The following is a 25834-nucleotide window of genomic DNA, read 5'->3' as shown; positions in this document are numbered from 1 at the left end:
GGGTAAAATGTATTTTGGATTGAACCGGTTTGAGTTTAAGGGTATTTAGTCCAGATTAAATGCTCTCCTCCAAGAGATTTCTTAAGCGTTGCTCTTCATAGGATTATAGTTCGAATCTCTAAGACCTTGGCTTCCAGGGTTGACCTGGAATTTGTTTGGCGATGGTTATCTCGCGGTCGGTCTGACTGGATTAGCTTTACAATGAGAAGATTAAAAAGTTTTACTCACCATGTTTGCCTTCCAGTGGCCTTCGGACAATTTTCAAAAAGGAAAGGAATTTTCTAATCTAGGCCATTCCTAACAGACCTTTTACGTTTTGAGATATGTAGTGAAGACCAAATAACCCTCGCTAAACCAATCCAGGTTAAGCCTGTAACACATTGTCCAGAGACATAAACTTTAACCCTTTCAAGAGCAGCATAGAAGAAGGCAAATCCGGATGAAAGACCGTGTAAACAATTCAAACTAAAAGATTCTATTCAGGATCCAGAGAACAACCTCTCTGGATCCTGATTTTACTCCATATAAATACTGACGGGCCCTCGAAAGAAAAATATTACACTGATATGAGATTAAAGAGAGCAGAAAATCACCGCATATGTATAGTGGTCCCGATGTAAATGATATTCTAAGCACCATAAGGCGAAAAACGCTAAAATGAATTGAGTAATGTCTGTCAACGAAGTTAAACATTTGCTTTCTAGCAGTTACGGATCTCTAGTACTATAGTTGCAAATAAATAATGTAACTAATAATAAAAGTTAACAAATACAAAACGGACAGGGTACTCAAGAACAACGTAAAAACCGAGATGCTTTTAAAATTGAAGGGGAGGACATTTAGACCAACGAGAACCAAACTGTATCCCGGATGTATTTAGAGATCGGGGAAGAGCATGTTTGGTAATTACCGTCATCTCAGTTGCAGAGAGAGGAGAGAGAGAGAGAGAGAGAGAGAGAGAGAGAGAGATTGAATCAATCTCAATAGAAATTACTTTCCAGGTCATTGTCAAAGTAACAAGTTTAATACTTCTTGTCTTGGATTAAGATGCTAAAACTTAATCAGTCACCCAGCTTAAATACGATACTGTCTTTAAAGTAGCAAACCAAGATAGAACAAAAAGTGAAAAATTCTTAACACGTGAAAAACCTAATTAAATCCAACATGAGCTACATTAAAATAATGCCGAGTGTTTTCAATTACCACCCACACACACATATATACCTGTATGTATGTATGTATGTATGTATGTATGTATGTACGTATATATATATATATATATATATATATATATATATATATATATGTGTGTGTGTGTGTGTGTGTGTGTGTGTGTGAGTGTGTGTGTGTGTGTGGGTGGGTGTATGTGTGTGTGTGTGTGTGTTCTATGATGCGAATAATGAACACATGACAACGTGTTCCACAGAATTAAATGTCAGACTCATATAGCGATGAAACCAAGACTTCATTGTTGTTGAAGATTCAGCTGGCCTTATGCCAGCACGGGCTCTTGCTCATAGAGCACCCCAAAGAAAGATTTCACAAATGAAATGCCAGGGCACTACAAAATGCCCTACACAGGTGCGGGTCATTTGACAGACCTTGGTTGCGATTTAGATGTGTTAGAAAAATACACACACACACACCACACACACACACACACACACACACACACACACACACATATATATATATATATATATATATATATATATATATATATATATGTATACACTATATACACACACAGACAGACACACACACACACACACAAATACACACACATATATATATATATATATATATATATATATATATATATATATATATATATATATATTTACTAACAAGACCTCATTGAAAGTGGATGGTATCAAGCGGAGATATTTCCTCAAAACAAAAAAGTTACAAGCTGTCTTGGATACAGTCCTCATTGTCAAGTATCCTTGGAATGACCGGACACGTAGTTGTATATGATTTATCTGGCTTTGTGCCAGCACGGGCTCTTGCTCCTAGAGCAATTTTACTTTCTAGAAAACATAAATAAACTAAATGAACAACTCAAGTTCACAATAGAAGGAGAGGAGGGAGTCTCCCTGTCTTGGACGTGACGTACTGGTAAAAAGGGAAGGGGAAAGTTTAAAATTTAAGGTGCACAAGAAAAAGACACCAATTCATAAGAAAGAAATTAAATTGGAGTAATGACAGGGTTGACCATCAGGGCTTATAGAATTTGTAGTCCCGAATTCTTGGATGAAGAGCTGGAATACCTGAGGGAGAGTTTTAGGAGATTAGGATACCCGAAGTATTGGTGGGAACGGCCTCACATTGAGACAAGGAAAAACTATTTTGGGGAGAAGGAAAAGACGGAAAAGGGACATTTGAAAGGGAAGAAAATAATTATAGTAACGGACAACAACAGCATTACAGCCATCAACAGAAAGCAAGATAATTTCAAATACATAGGCAGTTACAAGAGCACCATTAGGAATAAAATAGTTAGAAATAAAAAGTTGGTAGAGGGGGAAGAGGCAAGAGGAAGGGGGGGGGGGGGGGGGGGGGGGGGGGGGGTGCTGTATATGGCAGCATGTCTAGACTTCACTGTGAAGAGCGTTATTTCGGCGAAAGCTACAGTAGCCAAGCACTGTTGGGAAAAAGACCACAAAATAGTTTGAGAAAATATGAATTTTTTGTACAAGAACACAAACAAAAAGGTCAAACTTATTGTAGAGAATGACTTCATAACATGCGCATAAAATGTAATGAAGGGCAGCACATGAAATGGATTTGAAGACAGCTCATCAGGAAAAATCATACACTCTACAATAGAAAAGAAAAGCAAAAATACAGGAAATCACACGGATTATGAACACCTGGATGGATTGGTAGGCAGAGAAAGGTCAAGGTCACGAAGGCAGGGCCATACAGGAGGAGGAGGGAAATAACAGGAATAAGTGTCTCCGGTCTGACACAAAACCAGCTAAATCATAAGTAACTATAACCGTCCAGTCATTTTACGGATACTTGACAATGAGGACTGTAGTCCAAGAAAGCTTTTAACTTTTTTTGAAAATATATCTCTGCTTGATACATCCAGTTTCGATGATGTCCTGTTAGTAATAGTATTAAGGCAAAGAACAATTGTGCAAGTGATAAAGTTAAAACACACACACACACACACACACACACACACACACACACACACACACACACACACATATATATATATATATATATATATATATATATATATATATCATATATATGTATATATATATCTATATATATATAGATATATATATATATATATATATATATATATATTATAACGCTTGTCTTCTCTTCATCGCAATAATTGCAAATCAGCAGTACGGACGACAGACAACATGGCAGCAATGAAAGAAAGCAATAGAATTATATTTTACTCACTGTTCCTGTTGAGGATAAACAGTAAATAATTTGAAAGATATATATTTAAAAATATAAAAGTATTGAGCAGTTATATAAAGAAGGCAGGCTTGTGGAAAAAAAAAGAGACTTAATCAACTAGGAAATAATCCCAGTGCATGATGCATGATTTACTCAAAAGGCGTAACTGATCATCTAATTAATTTCTGTGAACTGAAGTCGCACCAACTATGGTCGAAGTCGCTGGAAATTAATAATTTGGGATTTAAAGTAAAAAATAAAATCTAAATCTTTTTTCATGAAATATACACTCAGCTATTAAGACTTTCCCACATTACATCAATATAAGAATTCATAATGTTAAAAATCTATTAAACGCTAAATTAATTTACCTTCCAGCAGGACAATCTTTAAAATAAAGATTCGTTTGTATGCAAGAATCTTAGGATACTACGGCCACCAAACACGACAAAGCATTTTGCACTCAGACCAAAAACCGTGACTTTCAAAGAAAAGAATCCTAAAATTTTTATGAAGTCCTCGACGTTTCTTGTCGCCGGTTATCCTTCTGAACAACCAAATTAACAGTCAGGGCGGAAGTTATAAAATTAATCATCGGCGCAGAAAATCATGATTACAAAGTCCGGTAAATGAAGGGCTGCAGACGGAAAGAACAGACGTACGTGCTGCTGCTCCACCCACAAAGTAATGCCTTGCGTTCGACGCACACAGCTTAAGCAACAGCAAATTGGTGAAATCAGATAGAATTTATGGAAATAACCACATAACTTCCAATAAAGGTAAGACTGAAGAAGACACGGCCGTACATATTAGTCCTTATTGGCATCATTAGACCGGATATCCGTAGAATAAAAGCTCGTGGGGTTACAAGCGGGATGGCAATGATTCCATAAATGTGTTGAATATGGCTGACAATTCCACGGTCGCACGTGCACTGCACGCGTTTGTGGCCAAGTATAAATTTCACGCTCAAAAACACCGCAGATTTAGTGGCGTATTCCTCGACCAAAAAGACAGGTAACCAGATTTTTATATATATAATACAGAGGCCGACGGGATTGGCAGCTCAACGCAATTACCTGGTCAAAACTGATGTTAGAATAAGAGGGAAAGTTTTTCTTCAGTTGTATGCCTGGCAATCTGGTTTTCAGTGACAATGACCATAATTGTTGTCATACCAGTTTATACAAATCAGTCAACCAGGCATTAACTTTCTTCCTCTATTTCATTTCAATGATGTGTATATCAAATCAATGTTAGAGTTTTGGCATATTCAAATACCCCTACCCATTTATGACAACCTCCTTTTATACTTCTGTATATTCACATTGCCATTTGTTCAAAATCCCAGTGTTCCGCTTTACTGTAGTGTTAGACACTTCAAAACAGAATATTTCTGTCTACATTTATTTCGAAAAGATACGCAAACGACTGTCTACTTTATTCCTACGTGTTCTCCTTTATAAAGATTCATTCCCTCACTCATGATTCATTCCCTCACCCCGAATACTGAGTCTACTTTTCCCAAAAACATAGGCAGTTGGTAGAATGCAGCACAGCACCTCTTCCTTTCAATTATGTTTGTCCGACTGATAGAAGCACCTAAGCCGTTGCTGGTCGTGGCTGACTTAACCTCGGGAACCACATCCAGGTTGTTTCACCACGTAACCAAAACTCCAAAATCTCTGGATGCTCCCTCACTGGAAGATACACCGAACATCTTTTCCCTTCTTGAGTGTAGTTTTCAGTACTAGCTCTGGTTTGTTTGTTTGTTTTCCCCGTTTGCTTGGTAGCAAGGATATGAAAAAAAAATGTCTGAATTTGTTTGCGAAATTTTGACCCCATGACTAGCAAAACGTTACGAGATTTTGGGAGAGATTAGGATCCAAGTGACCTTTTGTTGGGAAACAGTGAACTGTTTATCTCTTGTGTACGTATTAATCAATTTATTAATTACAAATTAAGCTAGGTTGTTCTCTTGTTATTAATTACACATTTGATCTTTTTTATTTACATACGTTTCTTTCGTCCTACCTCCGTGTTCATCTCAACTTTTTAGTTTTTTCATAAAATTAAGTGCATTCTAGTCTATGCACGTTCTTGACCTTAAGCTAATATCAGAAGAATGTCTGTATTCTCAGTATTCATAATATAATAATAATAATGTTGGAAACAAATCCACAATTTCGTTATTATAAATCAATAAGACAGCTTGAAGAAAACCAAAGCCTGTTCAGGCCATCGCATTTTGCTTAAGTATATAGTTCTTCCATGATAATAATAATTATAATACCGTGAGAATATGTTCCCACCCTTGACCGAGTGGCGGGCATCATAACTGGCAAGACCTTACCGTATACGACCTTACATTCTAATTAGTATATTACGAAGGGGTGAGAGACCACTTCGGGGTGTAATCCACTACATCTAATCAAAGAGTGACATGAAGATCAACGCGACCTCAGTTTCAGTCATTACGCAACGTTGTACTTTTACAGAATGACCTACTATTCACACTTTTCTGTACCGTACCACAACGTCATATGAACCTTAATATAACTGTTTGGAATGGTTTAAATTCATTTGAGTGAGTTCTACAGCTTATGAAGATTCCTCTCTCTCTCTCTCTCTCCTCTCTCTCTCTCGCTCTCTCGTCTCTCTCTCTCCCTCTCTCCTCTCTCTGTATATATATATATATATATATATATATATATATATATATATATATATATATATATATATATATATATATACTATATATATATATATATACTATATATCATATATAAACTTATCGTTTTCGTCATAGCCTTGTCACTATAAAGCCTGTGATCCATAATGTGAACCAAATTAAAAAATTCTGACGCCCGTGGCAGGATTCGAACCGGCACCAAGAATATCAGAACGTCGTAACATTTTATTTTTCATTTGGATCTCACGCTTGGCTGAGACAAGTGTATCCTAACAATAAACGAGAAAAGGGAATTGTGGCTCTTACAATTAAATTCATACCTGGTTAAAAAGTGACCAGTAATATATATATATATATATATATATATATATATATATATATATATATTATATATATACATACATATACATATATATATATATATATATATATATATATATATATATATATATATATATATATATATATATATATATATATATACCTATATATATATATATATATATATATATATATTTATATATGTATATATATGTGTGTGTATGTGTGTATGTATGTATTATGGCAACTTTTTTGCCAGGTATGTATTTAAATGTAAGAGCCAAAATTCCCTTTTCTCGTTTTCTGCTAGGATACAATTTTCTCAGACAAGCCTGAGATCCAACCAAATGAATGAATATAATATATATATATATATTATATTATATCATATATATATATATAATATATATATATATATATATATATTCACGAGTGTAAAAAAGAATGTTGATTTTATAAACAAATTGAATAGTTTAAATTTGAATTTTTATTTCAATATGGTTAGTTTTGATGTTGTCTATTTATAAAAGTGCCTGTAGATGACTTACTTGAATTTTTGGAGGATGAATTAGAACGTCATGATATTCCCTTAACTGCAGCAAACCTCATTAGTCTCATAAGATTATGTATCAAAGATAGTAAATTTTGTTTTAATGGGATTTTTTTTTTTATAAAAGTTTGGCATGGCTATGGGTAATCCCTTATCTCCTGTCCTTAGCAATAATTACATGGAATTTTTTGAGACAAAACTCTTACCAAGAATTTTGCCCCAAAAAGTTATATGGTTTATGTATGTGGATGATATTTTCTGTATTTGGCCAGTTTACGAAAATCTCCAGGAATTCCTTATTAATCTCAATAATCTAGTCTCTTCTATAAATTTACTGTAGGGGAAGAAAGAAATTGTAATTTGAATTTTCTTGATGTAACTGTCCATAGAAATGATAGAAATTTCGCCTTTTCAGTTTCGAAAATCATCTAACATTGTCTCTTTTGTTCATTACTACTCCAATCACCATCAAAATGTTAAATTCTTTGTCTTTTTCTGGGATGTTCCTAAGGGCTTTACGTGTCTGTAGCCCGCAGTTTATTGACACTGAGATTAAAACTATTTATGATACTGCCTTGAAACTTAAATGCCCAAGGACTTTTGTAGATGTGGCATGGAAAAGATCTAGAAAAACATTTAACTAATGATAAACTTGAATTTAGTAAGGATAACATTCTAAAATTAATATTAATGTCAAGAGTATAGTAATAAAAAAAATTCTCCTAAAGATCTTCCCAGCTGCATATATGAAATTCCTTGCAAAAACTGTGATAAAGTCTATTACGGACAAACCGGTAAATCTCATTCACAACGACTTAAACAGCACCAATAGTCTGTGAGAACTGGACAAATATTGAATGCATTATTAGTACATATGAGAGATTTAGATCATTCTATTAACTGGAGTCAGGCAAGAGCCTTAATCCCATGTAATGACACAGTTAAAAGGAATATCATTGAATCTTGTTTCAACAAGTCAAATAATGGAAATGTTCTAAATTTAAGTCTTGGTTTATTTAAATTTTGTATATAAATATAAGCGACAAAATTAATATATTCAGTTTTTACATGTTTTGGACTATATGGATACGTTGTAGTTTCTGTTAGGGTTAAATCTATGTTTAAGTTTGTGACCGTGTGATATCCGATGATCCTGGATTATCTCTTTGATTTGTACCTTTTTGACAATTAACCATATGGTATTCTTTAACTTTTTTTTACCTGATAACTTCTTTCCAACTGTATTTCATTCGTTCCTTGACAATGTCTTAGTAAAGACGAAAGCGCTTGGATTTCTCCCTATCATTTTTCTGTGGTATTCGGTTATTTAATGAAGTCACGTGCATTTACTGTGATTTTTTAAGCATATGTATATATAAATGAATAGCGAATGAGACGCATGTGCAGAAAACTTTCACAAACTTATCCACCACATGCAAATACAATTCATGAGCAATCCATAAAACGCAGAGCACCATACACCTTTATCTTTCATGTACTCTCGCACTTCTATTCGTATCAGTCCTTCCTTAACAGTGTCTCTTCCACTCTATTTATTCGTCACTCCCTGACTCTACCTCTCGTCCACCCTCCTAACAGTTCCATTTTACGATTTATAAACCCTTTTCATCAGTTTACTGTCCTCCCTCCACCCTTTCAACAAGCATCTCAAGACTTCCCCAACTACTTTAAAACTGATCCATCCTTTCACCAGCACTAACTCTTTTACAATCGCTTACAAGAATCTTTAAATTTCTGGCCCTTTCTATTCTTTTTAAACTAATTTTGCTGAGTAAACACTCCATCTCTACGATTTCAACCACTATTCTTTTATTCCCAATCAATGTTCATATTTCACAGCTATATGAAAATGAGTTGACTCAACAGTCGTCATATACTATGTAAACTAAGCTTCTGACAAAAAATAATTTTATCTTTTACACCAATACGCTACCTTCCGCACATGTTCTACTAATTATCCCTGCTTTCAGTCTACTATCAACAGTTATAGTCACTTTCAATAACCTATCCGAATCAACAGCTTTCATTCTACTACCGTACATAATAACAGTCATTGTTCTATCTTCCTGGTTTCTGTTTATTCTCACAACGTTTACTTAAACTTCCACTTCTTGCAATATGTTGCACTCTTCCTCTAGTTTCTCTAGACTCTCTTCGCTATTCCCAACAGTGCAGCCGAAAACATCAGCAATTCCTCAACAACATTGCACCTACTCCTCTCCTTTCTGTAACATTTTGTTTCAATCCAACCGGAATACCTAATGATACGCAACAGCAATGCCGACATAACAATTCTTATCTCAGATCAACTTTTACATGAAAGCAGTCATTTACATCCACATGTCCTTTACACTTTCCTTCCATCATTATATCATACATCCTCAAAAAAAATAATAAAATAATAATAATAAAAGAGAAAAATTAATCCAACAAAACTTTCGTAGGAAAAGAACTCGTAAACTTTGAGCAACGTAAACCCAACAACCCCTGTGGGCTTGTTCCATGTGAATAGGTTTCATCTTCTTAATAATAATAATAATAATAATAATAATAATAAATAAATAATAATAAATAATAATAATAATAATTAATAATAATATAATAAATAAATAATGTGTGGCGGCGTGGAGGAGTTGGGTTAGGTCTCTTTGATTTGACTTAAGTCAAGTTAAGCAACATTGGGGCTGGTCAGTCGTTGGATGGGTGACGCTTTCCCTCGGCGTTGATTCCTTGGGAAGGATCTTTACCATAATTTTCCTCAGTCTACTCACGCTGAAATAAATGAGTACCTATCCCTGATGGGTAGGGTCAGCTATGTTAAATAGCAAAAAACTCCAGCAATGATGGAAAAGAAATGAAGGAATAAACGACAACGACGTAAATGGAACCTCTGCACAGAGGAGCTTCCGTCCGGCAACCAGGTATTCAACCCAATTGAAGGGGAAGACGGTCAGGTACTTGGAGGTCGTCATCCAGCAACTGATCACCACAACGAAAGTAATCAACAAGCCTGAGATTGGAGCTACAGAGGCAAAAAGGAAGAAATGGACAAGAGAAGAAAATAAGGAAATATGGAGATGCTACATCAGAAGCAACCCGACGGAGAGAGGATATTAGAAGAAGATTGATCAACATCTGGAATGAGAGGAATAACACCCCCCAAAACAGAGCAGAGGCTGGCAGACCAAGTAAGGAACATAAAAGAAAAAGAAACTGGCTCTCCCCAACAGAAAGAGAAGAACTGAAAGGGAAATGTCACACGACAACGAATTACCCCCGAAGACGAACTGAGAGGGGGGGACGATTGCCACAGAAGGACGACAGGGAGGATGAAGTATCAAACAACGACACACGAAGTAAACACCGACGAAAGTAACAGAGGGAGGAAACGGAAATGGTAGAAAAAGATTAGGACAATGGATGGAGACAGATACAGGAGACAAAGAAAATTTTTTTCCCCCTCCATGAAGGCTACAACACCAAGAAATTAGGGGAGAAAACAAGTGAGGTCAATGAAATTACTTGGGCATAAATTACAGACCACCAGTATCACAAGAAACAAATAACTTGACATATGCAGGAGCAAGATAGTAGGCAGAAACTGATGGGGATTCGAACCCCACCAACACCACCGTCACAACCAAAACCCACAGAAACCAAAACAGCAACCTCCCCTTGGAAAAGGCGCCTGAAAAGCAATCATGGGTTAGGATGAGAATCTGACTTGGAGTTAAACTGAAAGAGATGGCAGAAAAAAAGGGCTAAGAAGCAAGAAACAAGGGGAGGAAAACTCAACGAAAGAAAATACAAAGTACAAGAGAGGGGACTAAAACAACACAATAGAAGATGTTAAAAACAGAGGCTTAAGGCCAAAAAGCACACAAAAGATTCCAACGGTACATGAACAGGGAATAAGGGATACCAAACAGAACAAAACTATTCGGAACCAACCAGAAAAGACTGTACAGCCAAAAACTAAGAGGGGGAAGGAAACAACCACCAAGAAAATTCCTGAAGCCGAACCAGTTAAGAGACTCTGGGAAAACATATGGAGCAATCCGGTATCACACAACAAACATGCAAAACATGGCTCCAGGAAGTCAAAGGAAGAAGAAAACAGGGAGAAAAATAAAAAAGATTCACAGGACATCACGACAGACACAGTCAGACACCAACTAAAGAAATGCCAAAAAACTGGAAAACCCAGGTCCCCCGATGAAGTCCATGGATACTGGGCTCAAAAAACTTCAAGGCCCTTACACCCACGAATAAGCAGAACAACTCCAGCATTGTATTTCTCAAAATCACCCAAGCACCCAAATGGTTTGGACCCACAGGAAGAACAATCCTTAGTAAAAAAGACAAGTAAGGGGAAATATAGCCAGTAAAACTACAGGCCTAATCACCCTGCCTTACCAATAAATGTGGAAGTTTACTAACAGGTATTTTTTCATCAGTGAAAGCCTATACAACACCTAGAGGAGACAAACACCATCCCCTACCAACAGAAAGGCTGCAGAAGGAAGTGTAGGGGAGGGCACAAAAAGACCCCAGCTCCTGATAGACAAAAATGGTAAATGAAAAACAGTAGGAGAAGGAAACAACCTAAGCATGGCATGGGATAGAACTAATAAGAAAGCCCTTCGACCCATGATACCACACACATGGCTAATAGAATGCCTGAAATATGGGGCAGAGGAAAATACCATCAGCTTCCTCAAAAATACAATGCGCAAACTGGAATACAATACTTACAAGCTCTGGATAAGAAAACTAAGCAGAGGTTATATCAGGAGAGGGATTTCTTTCCAGGGGGCGACTCACCTGTCCCCACTACTCTTCGTAGTAGCCATGATTCCCATGACAAAAGTACTACAGAAAGATGGATGGGGCCGGGTACCAACTCAAGAAAAAAAAGAGGCAACAAAAATAAAACCATCTGATTTGTTCATGGACGGACATCAAAGCTGTAATGGTAAAAGAGCATCAAGGAAATAGATACCTAATCCAGGGACTGTAAGGATTTGTATCTGGGGGGACATCAGAAATGGAGTTTTCTTGGAATAGAAAAAATGCGCCTTAGTTTCAACATACAAAAAAGGGCAAAGTAACGAGAACTGAAGGGGATAAAGCCTACCAGATGGGAGCAAACATCAAAACACATTAGATGAGAAACCGGATACAAAATACCTTGGGGAATAATGGAAAAGGAGGAGATATAAAAAACACCAAGAGATTTTGAAGGACACGAAAATTCAGGAAAGAATATATGCAGAGACTTCAAGGCGATTACTCAAGTCAAAACTCAACGCCGGAAAATATGATAAAAGCCATAAACACATGGCAGTGCCAGTAATCAGATTAACAGCGCAGGAATAGTGGAATGGACGAAGGGCAAAGCATAGATTCCAGAAAACCAGGAAACAAATGACAATACACAAAGCATTTAACACCCAAGAGCAAATTTACGGACAGGGGGACTATACATAACCACGAAAGGAAAGGAGGGAGAGGACTTACTAAAGTATAAGGACTGCGTCAACATTGAAAACAGAGCACTGGGGGCAAAATATCTGAAAACCAGTGGAAAAGACGAGTGGCTAAAGAGTGCATGGGAAGAAGGACTAATAAAAGTAGACGAAAGACCCGAAATATACAGAGACAGGAGAAAGACAGAAAGAACCAGAGGACTGGCACAAAACAAACCAATGCCACGGACAATACATGAGACCAAGAACTAAAGAAAAACTAGCAGCGATGACAAATTGGCAATGGCTTTTTACAGAGGGGGGAGAAAGCTAAAAGAAGGAAACTGAAGGAATTGATAACAGCGGCCACAAAAGATCAGGCCCCTAAGAACCAGATATGTTCAAAAGTTACGATAGACGGGAATAACATCTCCCCCCCAATATGTAGGGAAGTGCAATACGAAAAAAATGAAAAAAACCATAAAACCACATAGCAAGTGAATGCCGGCACTGCACAGAACCCAGTACAAAAAAGAGGGGGCATGATTCAGTGGCCAAAAAAGCCCCTTCCACTGGAGCCTTGTGCAAGAAACATCAGCTACCTTGCAGTCATAAGTGGTACGAAAGCCACCAACCTGAGGGGGGAGTTGATAGAAAACGATCAGGCCAAAGGAAATCCCTACTGGGACTATGTATCAGGAACGGGATAGGGTGGATACGTGCCAAATAGGACCAGACGTGGACGTTGATTGACAAAGTCAAGAAGAAAAGTATCACTCATTGATGTCGCCAAATACCATGGGACACCAGGAGTTGAGAGAAAGAAGAGGGGAAAAAATTGATAAAGTTATCAAGATCTGAAATAGAAAAAATAAGAAGGGATATGGGATTATGCCAGTGGAAATCGTAACCCAATTAATCATAGGAGCACTAGGCACGATCCCAAGATCCTGAAAAGGAATCTAGAAAAAAACTAAGAGGCTGAAGTAGCTCCCAGTCCTTTCATTTGCAAGAAAGAGTGTGATCCTAGAAAACGGCACACATAGTAAGAAAAGTGATGGACTTCCTAAGGAGGCAAGGGATGCAACCCGGAACCCCTCCCACACTATAAACCTACCATCCCAGTCGAATTGGGAGGACTGTGATAGAGCAAAAAAAAAAAAAAAAAAAAAAAAAAAAATAATAAAAAATAACACCTTCGAGGATCTTATAGAAGAAAACGTACCGTTATATGTAATCCAAGGGAAAGAAAAAGTGACTTAAACAAAAGCAATAACTGTCCTTAATTGTATAATGATGATGATGGCTTCCAAAAGCTGAAATTTCTTTTTTCTTTGCCCAGGAAGGAAGTCTTACTTAACAGAGACAAACATTTACAACTTTCTTACTCTAAAGACATCGGCATTTCAAACACTTTTAGTCATCATCGTCCACGTTTTCACGTCAGGTTTTTCTTAGATTTGACTACATAACTATAAACGACTTACATTACATTCATAGGCGAACTCAACACGGAACTCTCCCACCATGCACTGTTTCATCATAACAATGAACGAAGCCTTAATGCTTTGTTAAATGGCGAATATAAGAGAGAGCGTTCAACTGCAAACGTAGTTAACCTATAATGAGTTTCAGCCTAATTAGAAACACAAATTGACCAAAATACGGAATACTTGAACGATCAAAAGGAACTGACGCGATTCAAGAATCTCCTCCTCCTCCTCCTCCTCCTCCTCCTCCTCTCCTCCTCCTCCTCCTCCTCCTCCTCCTGTAGCGAAGTGATACTTAAGATATTAAGTAAAAGTATGAAAAATCGAGGTGTATACTTCTTCAACGAAAAAAAGGTAACGAACTGAACAATATGCATACGCTATATGCATATTACTTACCAGTCACACATAAATATTAACAATTCCGAGCGCTTTCTTGTTGTTTCATTGTACCTCGAAAATGTGTTGACATAACACGAAAGCGCTTGGTACTCTTTTTATGTTTTCTGTGGCCTTAGCTAAATATATACTGCATATATATATATATATATATATATATATATATATATATATATATATATATATATATATATATATATATATATATATATGATATATATATATATATATATATATATATATAGAGAGAGAGAGAGAGAGAGAGATAGCACAATCTGTTCTAAATTCAATTCTTCGAATATACGAACAACTTTTGCTGTTACCATATTGAGGAATTATAGAAAAAAAAATATCAGAAGATAATGAAACCAGCCATAAGCATAGACCTCACTATGATAAAAGTCCATTACATATTTCTTCACCACCTGACCTGGTTGGTTGCATAAGGTCGACTATCACGGAGGCTAACAAGAAAAGCTGACCCGTATTCACCAAACGCGTTCTTCTTAAACCGGTCGAGCTAACAGACAACTCTTGAGAGAAGTTTCATGTAATAAGCAAAAAAACTGAGGGTGTCACAAGTACTGTATAATATCATGTCAGTGTAAATCGCTTGAACGCTTTATCAGGTAACCACCGGAAGCTGATAAGAATCTTGATGAGAGAGCACAGACAAATGACTTTCTCTTATCGTATGTAATCAAAACGCATCATTACTTTTAATCAAAGGCGACCGACGGATTTCCTTTCTTTATCTCGGGGGAATTTCAGGTGCGACACTTGTGTCTGGTGCATTCCGTGCTCAGCATCCTCTCGACTTTCACCTGCAATGATGCAGTTTCTATTCATTCAGTAATAACAACAATTCTTCGACAAATGAATGGGTTTTACTTCATTCAATGTAAAAAACTAATACATAAAAAAACGCGGTTTTATTCATTCAATAACAAAGAGGTTCATCAGCAAATGAATGACTTCCTATTCATTTAAAAGAATGTCTAATAATGATAAATGGGTTTTTAGTCTTTCAGAGATCAAGGTCTCTGGAAATTAAAGTCTGATGTTTCCCTTTATTTATCGCATTAACCATTTGTCTATTGCTCTCCAGGTGTTATCACTAAGCTATATTTCTCTTTATTTACCGCATTAACCATTTGTCTATTGCTCAGTGTTATCAATAAGCATATAAGTTTCTTATTAAAGACGTTTCACGAGCATCTGCTAATTTATAGTAAATTAGTAGCGATTCATAATATGCTACAGTACATTTATGTATGAATTAATATGATACTTTCAGTTCATAGGATAAAATAATGTTTGCTTTTTGATCAGTGAATCGTTTTCCCTTAACCGAAAAGAAAATGTAACGAAGTCTATATTTATAATACCATCCTAAACTAATTCGGTTAAAACTCTTTGTTGAACTGAACAAAAGTTCCAATCTTGGCTCGTTACAACAACCCCAACCGTCCCTTCGCTTGATGCTTTTCAGGAATCAAAATGTTGAAATTCGACACCGTCACATTTCAGCTGGACATCTTATTTTATAACTTAATAGCTTATTACACCTTATTTTCCCTTTGTTTCTAGTCATATATCGTGTCTTTCATGCCATCTCATATCAGATGTCTCTTTATTATTGCGCTACATGCGTTACACTTTTTTATTAATATTATTAATGTTATATTCAGTTTTATTTGTAAATGAAAGGATACCTCTCATCGTTGACATCTTTACACCATCATCTCATCTCATCGGTTCATTTCCTTTATGATCTATAATCTCGGTGCGTCTTCGTGTTTTCCTCCGTATTCTCTCTCTCTCTCTCTCTCTCTCTCTCTCTCCTCTCTTTCTTAATACAGTCAAATTATCTTCCCTCGTTTCTTTTAGCCATTACTAAATACATTCCGTTTCCCTGTCTATGCAATTTATTTCATTCTGTTTCTTATTTCATCACACTTTCATTTCATGTTCTTTACATTTCTTCTCCCCTGATATGGATTCACCATTTTCCCCCTTTATCCTGTTATCATGCCACCGTTGTTACCAACCATTTTTATATTCTTTTATGCCACAACGCATCCGTTCTCATTTTTTTTCAAGGAAAACGCCGGTTTTATGAAAGATATTACTCATCAACTCAACTTATGGTGGTGAAGTCAGCTCCGCCTCAACGTAAATCAACTGCAGAGCGAGTGTGTGTATATTACAGTGATGAAAATAACTGCAAACACTCCACACACACACAGGAGTCTTCTTCAGAGCGCTCTTCTTATTCTAATGGTAATGAGGCTAATTGACTGATTGCAGTAAAATTTAAATCAAACAAGTTAATTGCACTGTAGTTTACACTGGACCTTATTCTTTTCGTGTGTCTGAGATGATAATGGGGCTAGAAGCTTTTCCTAAATATATATAATTATATATAAAAAATACATAATTACATACATTTACTATATGTGTGTGTGTATATTTCTATTTAATGAGATAGAAAGTATAGATATTTTGATTCAGCTCTGTTTTGTCTAATACTTAAAAAGACTGACATATAGCATGCTCAGCAACGCACTGACCGTTAAAAGATAAGATGGAGACACTCGTGTGTGTTCCGGCGCATGTAATGTTATGCATAAACCTGAAAACTCTCACAGGCTTATGCGTGAATGTCGAAGTCACCACCTACTTACATCGTGATGTAACTCTTAGGTCCTCGATGCCAAATACCTCAGTATTTTCTTTCTTTCGGTGAACTTTCGAAATACAAATCTTAATAGATACATTCTCAGAATAATAACCCAAAGGCTTCAATAGCTTCAATATGAAGGTAGACAGCGAACAGAACAGTTACTTAAATTCTCTTCTCTTCAAAAGTGAAGTTAGATAAAACAGCAAGAATACTTTTACACATTAGACTCCGCTGTGAAGAAACACCGAGGCTCTCGTCAACGACCGGAAACTTCAACCGGACCATTAGACCCCATATTAGCTAATTGCCGGTTAAATAACCAGGCCAAAACACATTTTCTCCTCCTCGGACATTTCCCTTCACATGGGGCGCCAGGGAGACACGAAACAATATTAGATCTGCTGAAAAATCCTTATACACACACACACTCACATATATATATACCGTATAAATTACTTATATAAAAAACAAAAAACACACACACCCATAATATATATATATATATATATATATATATATATATATATATATATATATATATATGCACACACACACACACACACACATATATATATATATGTGTGTGTGTGTGTGTGCGTGTGTGCGTGTGTGCTCGTGCGTCTGTGTATGCGCACGCGTGCACGAGTACTGAATTCACAATATTGATCCATTCATAATGATAAGTAAATAAATGATTCCCTGCCTGAAAATCCTCTTATGAACAAGTTAACCCGCAAACATAATAAACAAACACAGCAGGATAGAATAGATCATTTCCGCCCGGGAACTGTCTGTCCGCTTTAGCACACAGAGTAGACAGAGTTCAGTGCACTCCCCTTTTACTCATTATGAAGTGTCCCTTCTACTGGGAGCAAGTTTCCTTTTAACGGAGTGTAAAATATCTTTTCTGTGGATTTTGTCCAGTGTCCTTTCTCTTTGGGGGTGTAGAGTATCATCTGCATTGAGTGGGTAACATCTCAGTACAGACGACGAAACCTTAAGACATTACATTACTAAAAGTGATATCTCATGGACAACAGACCGTAAACATCGATGTTAGTGTTATTAATATTAGGATAGATTAGACTCACAACACAGAAGGGGAAAACTAACCTGTGCTTGGATCGTAAGTATCAATGGCATCGCGGAGGATCACCGTATCTCCGTCCAGCAGGTAGGCAGGTGCATCAAGGTCAACCTCAGCCTGAGAGTCCGCTAAGGCTAAAGAGTAGGTAGTCAATCTCAGTTCTTGAACCAGAGAGCTCATGGCCTGGCCGGCCGTTTGTCCTCCTTCGCATATCACCTGCAAGGAAAATTTCCGTGATGTAGGAATAAGCATCTTAATCAGCGTATATACCTACAATATGTTAATGTCAAAGGTATAAAGTAGGCATGCATAGAATATAAGCAAAAAAGCATGAAGGTCTAGATAAGCGCTTGTGTGTACATAAATGCAATCATGCAACTTGGAACATGAAATACAAAACTGTTACGTACAGAGTTTTAGTTTGACATATAAAACTCGTAAGAGACGTTATGGGGAAAATGAAAATAAGCAAATCCTGGATTAGTTACTGAGAACAATAATTAGAGGAAAAATATTAATGTTTTAAGACATGTTGACATGAGATGTGAGTGTCAGATTTAGGAATAAGAAATGGGTTGTGAAAAGTGTGGAGTATCTGATGATATAACGTTAATTTGCAATAAAAATGAAAGAAAGACAAAGCTAATGACAAACTCTGAAAATGTTTATTATTTTCATATTCTGAACACTACGAATACGTTTATAATATTTAATTTTATATGCTCTACGAGAGAGAGAGAGAGAGAGAGAGAGAGAGAGAGAGAGAGAGAGAGAGAGAGAGTTTAAAAACATCTCGGTTGTCATTCATATGAACTGTTCCAAAAGAGGTACCGGGTTCATTGCAGATTATGACATACTTTTTATTCGCTATTTATTCCGTAAACATCTTCTGTTTGGTGAAATCACAATTAAAATACGATGAGCTCACGCAACTATTTATCTAATTTACTTTAATTACTCCACCACAACCCCAGCTTTCTCGTCCCCTTCCTTCCTCCTCCCCTCCTCTCCTCTCCTCTCTCTCTCGTCTCCCTCTTCCCCCCTTCCCTTCCCCCCCCTCCTCCTCTCTCTCTATCTCTTCATGGACACCCAGCTTCGATGACAAATATAAACAAGAATGTAACCGATTTAGACTTTTATTTAATAAAGCTATGTTCGAAAATGGCAAAACCAACATGTGGTTCAGCTATGTTTGAAATACAAATATGCGTATACAATAATTACCTTGCTTGTACGATCATTTCCCAATGAAGATATGGAAAGCACAACAATACGGTTTATCTTAAAGTTTGCTGCATACACAAAGAAGCTCATTTTGCATAAGTTTTCCAAGGTGGCATCAACTTTAAATACATTAATAAAAAAATTTTAAAAAAAGCTTTTATTAAAATTCACTGAAAGATTTTATTACAATTAATCATATCTAAAAAAAAATAAAAGCGTGCGCGCCAAACATGAAGGAAATGCTACAAGAAAATAAATATATTTTTAAATGTTTGAAGCCTACGCCTTTATTTTTTAGACATGATTAATAGTAAGACAATCCTGGAGTCTCAAAAAAAATTATTTTTCACTTTTTAGTGCATTTTTAAAAAAGTTTTTTATTTTTTTTTTTATTTGTTCATTGTACACTTTTTCAGTTTTGACAGAAAATGTATCCGATTTATGATTGTAGTTAATGAAATTGATGTCCTATCGAGCCAAAGAAGGTAACTCTTGGAAAAATCCGAAGAGTTTCATTCAAATCCTCAGGTACTGGGAGAGGTCATTGTAGGGTCACTAGAGGTCACTACTGACCTACAGGTCACGTAAGGTTGTATTGCCGCCGGGATTGAGTAACCATGCAAAACTTCAAGTCCACCGGACGGAGGGATCAGGTCGAAAACCTGAGATACTGGGAGAGGTCACTTCAGGATCACTAGAGATCACAGCTGACCCACTGATCATTTGAGGTTGCATTGCCCCCGGGATTGGGTAACCATGCATAATTTCAAATCTATCGGACGAAGGGATCACGTCGAAAATTGAGTTACAAGATTGGACCAAGATAAACAAACAACAAACATGCACAATAGCAAGCTAAATAAAAGCTCTTTTTTTTTCTTTTAAATAAAAGGTACATCGACATCAGTAGAAAAAAAGTATCAACCCACTAGATAAAGTCAAAAGATAATACATGATCTGTTTCCTTCGATTTCTGGCTGGAAACATAAGGCCAGTCTCTGGCCAGGAAATGTGGAGCACATACTATGAACCGCCATAATTCAAACCAATGCACACGCATAATTCAAATTATATATAAATAATATATATATATATACATATATGATATATATATATCATATATATATATATATTATATATATTTTCTATAAAAAAATAAAAAAAAAAAATTTTAATATATATCATATATATATATATATATATATATAAAATATAAATTATATATATAAAATTAATACTATATATATATATAATATATTATATAATATATATATAGATAGAAAATGTTACCTGAAACCAGATCACTAACCCACAGACTTTTACAAGGGCTAACAACCTCATTCAAATAAAGAGAGAAAAGCCCTTGGTGAGGAAAGAAAAGTTAACTACCTAATTAACTTCAGACCCTAAATAGAAAGACGTAAAGTTGAATATATCAATACATATACATATATATTTAAATGTATACACACACACATATATACGAACTCATATTAATGGCTTATTTTCGCGACTTCCACGTAAACGGGCACAGGAGAGAAGAGGTCAACTCAAGAAACCATTCATATTGGGGAGGAATGAGAAAGCTACATAGGTAGACATCATGAGCAACAAAAGATATATCGAACGAAAAGTGAGCTGTGTTGTCTACAACGACAGATATAAAGCAGTTGGATGAGAGCCTAGAAATGGATCAATGCTTTGGCAACAATATGAGTGATAACATTCACGAAAGGCCCATCGTCAGTAAAATAAAGATAAAACGTTACCATTAGATTTCTTGTATTTTAAACAGCATATCCTATCCTGTATTGTGAAGATTTCACTATTCCAGTATTCCATTCCCTATTTGAGAAAACCAACCCAAGATATACGTATATATATATATATATATATATATTATATATATATATATTATATATTATATATATATATATATATATATATATATATATAAGAAAGAGAGTTTCTTACAAAAAGAACATTCATTTATGCAAACTGTTTTCCAAGGGTCACATTTAGATAAAACTCTCCCCTGTAGACTTCAATAATTCTACAATAAAAAATAAGAGAGGGCGCGGCTTTATTCTGCTTAATAATCTTGCACTACAAGATAAGAAAAAAAATAATGGCATGATAGCCAAGTCTTAAAATTCAAATGAGCGCCACTTGTAAAACAGGATAATACCACCTACTGGAAATTGCATTAGAAAACGAGATTGGAAATGCCCTAGAAATTCGCCTACTGAAGAAGACATTATGTTCTTTCTCGCAAGACCTACATCCATTCGCGAGAATGTGCGTGTGGGTTCCTTTCATCCTACGCGCTTTCTCGTATACAGCATCTCTTAAGCATGCCCTCGAAATTGACGAACGATCATCATCTGCTCCAGAGTTCATGTCTGTCATATGGCAGCAAAGCTCGAAGATGATGCACCGAACCTTCCATTCAAACTCCTCAAATCTTATTCCTAACACTTGGAGTGAACAGATAAGGTAATGCACTGGAGTATTTTATAATAAGGTGAAAAAAAAAAAAAATTGGCCGCTTCACGGCCAGTTCCAAGGCAACTGGATCAAAGAGGCGTAGGTGGATATGTACGACCGGAGGATAAGAGATGGAAGAGGGCTCTTCAAAGACCGGGTAAAACTTGAAGCTGCGGGGCACCATGAAGGGGGCCATAAAGGGGCCTCTGGGAGGGCGATTGCAGGGAACAAAAGTCAAAGGCCACGAAGGTAACTACGCCTACTCCACTGGGAGCGAGGCTCTACAACAATTAGGATTATCAACAGTAGTACTACTTGGGGATTTACAATAAACGGAATGATTCAGCGCCAATAAGGGCACTTCAAAATATGATCAACAAAGTAATGACCTACACTGAGTGGCGAAAACCACAATCTCCTCTTACCTCAAATGAGTGGATGCAATCCCGAGGTCATAACACGAAATCTTCTTCGGAAGAGGCGCCTACTCAAAACTGCACCTCTCAAGTTTGCGGCCAACTTTTACCTAAAGACCATTCACGCCTGACAAAGAATTTCGCGAGTTTCGCAACATACTTCAGCGCAATAAATACAAATAGGTGAGATTTGAAATGTATTTCACTTCATCTTAAACGCAATTCGTAATTAAGATGGACGTCTTCTCGAAATAATGCATTACTATTCTAGAACATGTTCAAACATTGCCCTGGAAAAGCTCTCTAGAAATTATATTTTACAAGCTAAAATGATGCTTTATGCAGATATAAATTTCATCCTAAAGCCTAAAAATTATATTCTATACACTATACCTTGTATTTTCTTTAAGTGAAATTGCGTTTTCTATACTTTTAGCGCTTTATATACATTTAGCGTTTTCTATACTTTGGGCGTTTTCTATACTTTCAATTATATTTTTTCACTTGATATTATAACTGTCGTACACTACTATTATGTAAAATTCAACTACTGAAGTTTAACATTAAGCCCCGATACGCGAGAAAGCAAAGCGTTAATCTTACTTGAGGAAGCCAATACCTTTGCGGGAGCTGATACGAACGACAGGGGGCCACACGCTGGAGTGAATGAAGTAGTAAGTACTTTTATAAATAATTCGTGCACAAGTAGCTTTCATGAATTATGAAATTGAAGTAAAACTCGAGTCGCGTATATTTGTTCTCTCATATACATAATACACGTTTTTGACCTCCGAATACAGATCCTAGCAAATTGTCTTTTACGTGTTTTCCTGATTAGGAAACTAATATGAGCATAAATTCCTGAATCTGGTACCCGATGTTTACAAAAGTATAGCCGATGCAACAATACTGCTACCTGGGATTAATCCTGACTGCTGCCATCATCAATATTATTGCTGTGTTGACCATTTTAGATGGGGATAAAACGCCCCTTCTCCAAGCCGGCTCACAGATATTGTATGAAAGAATCTTTAGTAACAAAGCAGCAAAATCCAACAGATTTTTTAAAAACGCCATTTAACAACCAATACCCTTCTACAGTCGAGTGCTCACTGTTCAGCTTCCTTTGAAAATATTATTACAAAGATGTGTGAACGATGCAGAATCACGCTAATTTATGGAACAGACGAAGTCAAGCTCTTTGGAGAGACAAACCCACTAACATAGGGAGCAAAAATAACAAGCGTCACGTCTTTTGAGAAAATAGGCTTAGCTGGGCACGAGGCGACATCAAATTCTTACTACACAGCATTGCATTACATTTACATACATGACTTTGTGTGCCTTACTCGCTCAGTGTTTTCAGTTAGCAGTTTCTGGAATGATGATTAAGTGGGTTTTTACAATATGTATTCAAAATTCTCTCTCTTTTTCTCTCTTCAAAAATATACATCGAAGTAATTAACGGGAAATCTGACAAAAGTGTACAATTTGCAACCTTTCCATATTCGCCATTTTATGCTTCCTTGTCTTACGCAGGTTGAGTTTAGGCTATATAAGAAAAGGATAAAAAATAAAAACACTTCATAAAGGTATTGAGATAAAGATAATGTACGCACAAAATAGAGAACGATTAAACTTAAATGAATTGGAATAATGTGTGAATGAGCATAAAAACGAACGAATAAACGATTAGCAAATGAATGAAATGAACGAACAGACAGAAATTAATCAACAGCAACACAGATACATAAAGTACAACATATATATGATTCATCCACTAATGAATAAAAAAAAATAAAGAAATTACTGCCTAAACAAATACAACTGAGTGATTGAGCACAGCTAAATATAAATTAATAAATTGTTACTTTCATAAAAGAATAAATGTTTGGATGAAACCGCCAATAAATGAACTTTTTTGGAGGCAAATAACAGTTACTGAGTCAACTCAAAGAACGAATGAATGAATGAACATAGAAAGGATAAATGAATGAGAATGAATGAATGAATGAGGGCACATAACAGATGAATGAATGAATGAATAGGCATAGAATGAATGAATGAATTAATGAATGCACGTAGCAGATAGATGAATGAATGAACATAGAATGAAAGAATGAAGGAATGAGGGCACATAACAGATGAATGAATGAATGAGGGCTCGTGACAGATAGATGAATGAATGAATGGGCATAGAATGAATGAATGAATGAATGAGGGCCCGTGACAGGTAAATGAATGAATGAACATAGAATGAAAGAATGAATGAATGAGGGCACATAACAGATAAATGAATGAATGGATATAGAATGAATGAATGAATGAATGAATGAGGGCACATAACAGATAAAGGCATGAATGACTTGTTCAATGTTCAACTGATGAACCAATAAATGGACGACAGAGCAAGTCAACTGATGAATGGCATAACAAATAAATGAATGAACAGGACATTCACCGAAGAAATGCCAAGTCACACCGCGAGAGAAAGTGTCCCCTTGGGGCCCATTTCTATTTGGAGGAGCAGATAACCACGAGGAGAAAACCCGTCCCGTTACGAAGCTATAAACGACGGATATTTCACGAAAGCTTTCTCTCATCGAGTGGAATTAGCATAATCCGGACGTACGGGCGTTTCCGAGGATTCCATGAATGTAGGTAAATAAGATTTAGGCGGCGTTACGTATGGAATAACGCTAGATATTGTGAAATGAGAGAGAGAGAGAGAGAGAGAGAGAGAGAGAAATATTTCATTCTGTTAGGGTGAGGAATACTTCCCTGAGACCCTACCGTTTTCATTTATTTGGTAATATATGTTTTGACGGAATATTGGTCACCCGAATCCAATTTTTTTTTTCTCGAGCTCACCTTACTAGCAACGATCAACAATCGACTTGAAACCAAATACACAATTCACTGCTACGGTCAACAGGGGCATTCCGTTTCTTCCTCGTACGTTGTGAAGACTGATGACAATTCAACTGCGAGCTGAACGCATAACCACTTATAATATGAGACCATAGAGAGAGAGAGAGAGAGAGAGAGAGAGGAGAGAGAGAGAGAGAGAGAGAGAGAGAGAGAATACGGAGGAAAACACTTAGACGCACCGAGATTATAGATTATAAAGGAAATGAACCGATGAGATGAGATGACGGTGTAAAGTTGTCAACGATGAGGGGTATCCTTCAAGGAATGCACAAATGGAGGCACAGTGTGTTGATAATGCTGAAAATGTGTAAAGATCAATCTGTCAGGGAGAAAGTTGACAACTACCCTCCTTGAAAGTCAGTACAACAAGGCATTGTCAAGAATAAAAAAAAAAATACTCCCATCTGTCAACAAGAGAACAGTGACCGGGCTTTTTTTTTTTTCACTGGAATATATCTTAAACATTGCAAATTTGAGTAAGGTCGAGTAACAGTTACAAATCATCTCACCGCAAAGTTTTAAGTAAAAGTAGGATATATAGGTCCAATATTTTGTTGTTAAGTTACGTTTCCCGCGGATGCGCCTCGAATCATCCTTAAGGGTAGAGGGCGAGAATTTCAGTACTTTAAAAAT

The 25834-nt window shown here is 36.3% G+C and overlaps 1 protein-coding gene across 1 annotated transcript in view; it reads right to left on the bottom strand.

Moving 5' to 3' along the window:
- LOC135222617 (uncharacterized) overlaps nt 1-25834 on the bottom strand; it is a 775758-nt gene that overhangs the window by 647076 nt on the left and 102848 nt on the right. Inside the window, exon 2 of the mRNA XM_064260717.1 lies at nt 18170-18359. Coding sequence (XP_064116787.1) covers nt 18170-18359 — 190 coding nt within the window. The remainder of the gene's footprint in view (nt 1-18169; nt 18360-25834) is intronic.

Source organism: Macrobrachium nipponense, chromosome 8, assembly GCF_015104395.2.
Source record: "Macrobrachium nipponense isolate FS-2020 chromosome 8, ASM1510439v2, whole genome shotgun sequence".
NCBI classification, from domain to species: Eukaryota; Metazoa; Arthropoda; class Malacostraca; order Decapoda; family Palaemonidae; genus Macrobrachium; species Macrobrachium nipponense.
Note: the sequence above shows the minus strand (reverse complement) of the source record. Positions and strands in the feature narration are given on the sequence as shown.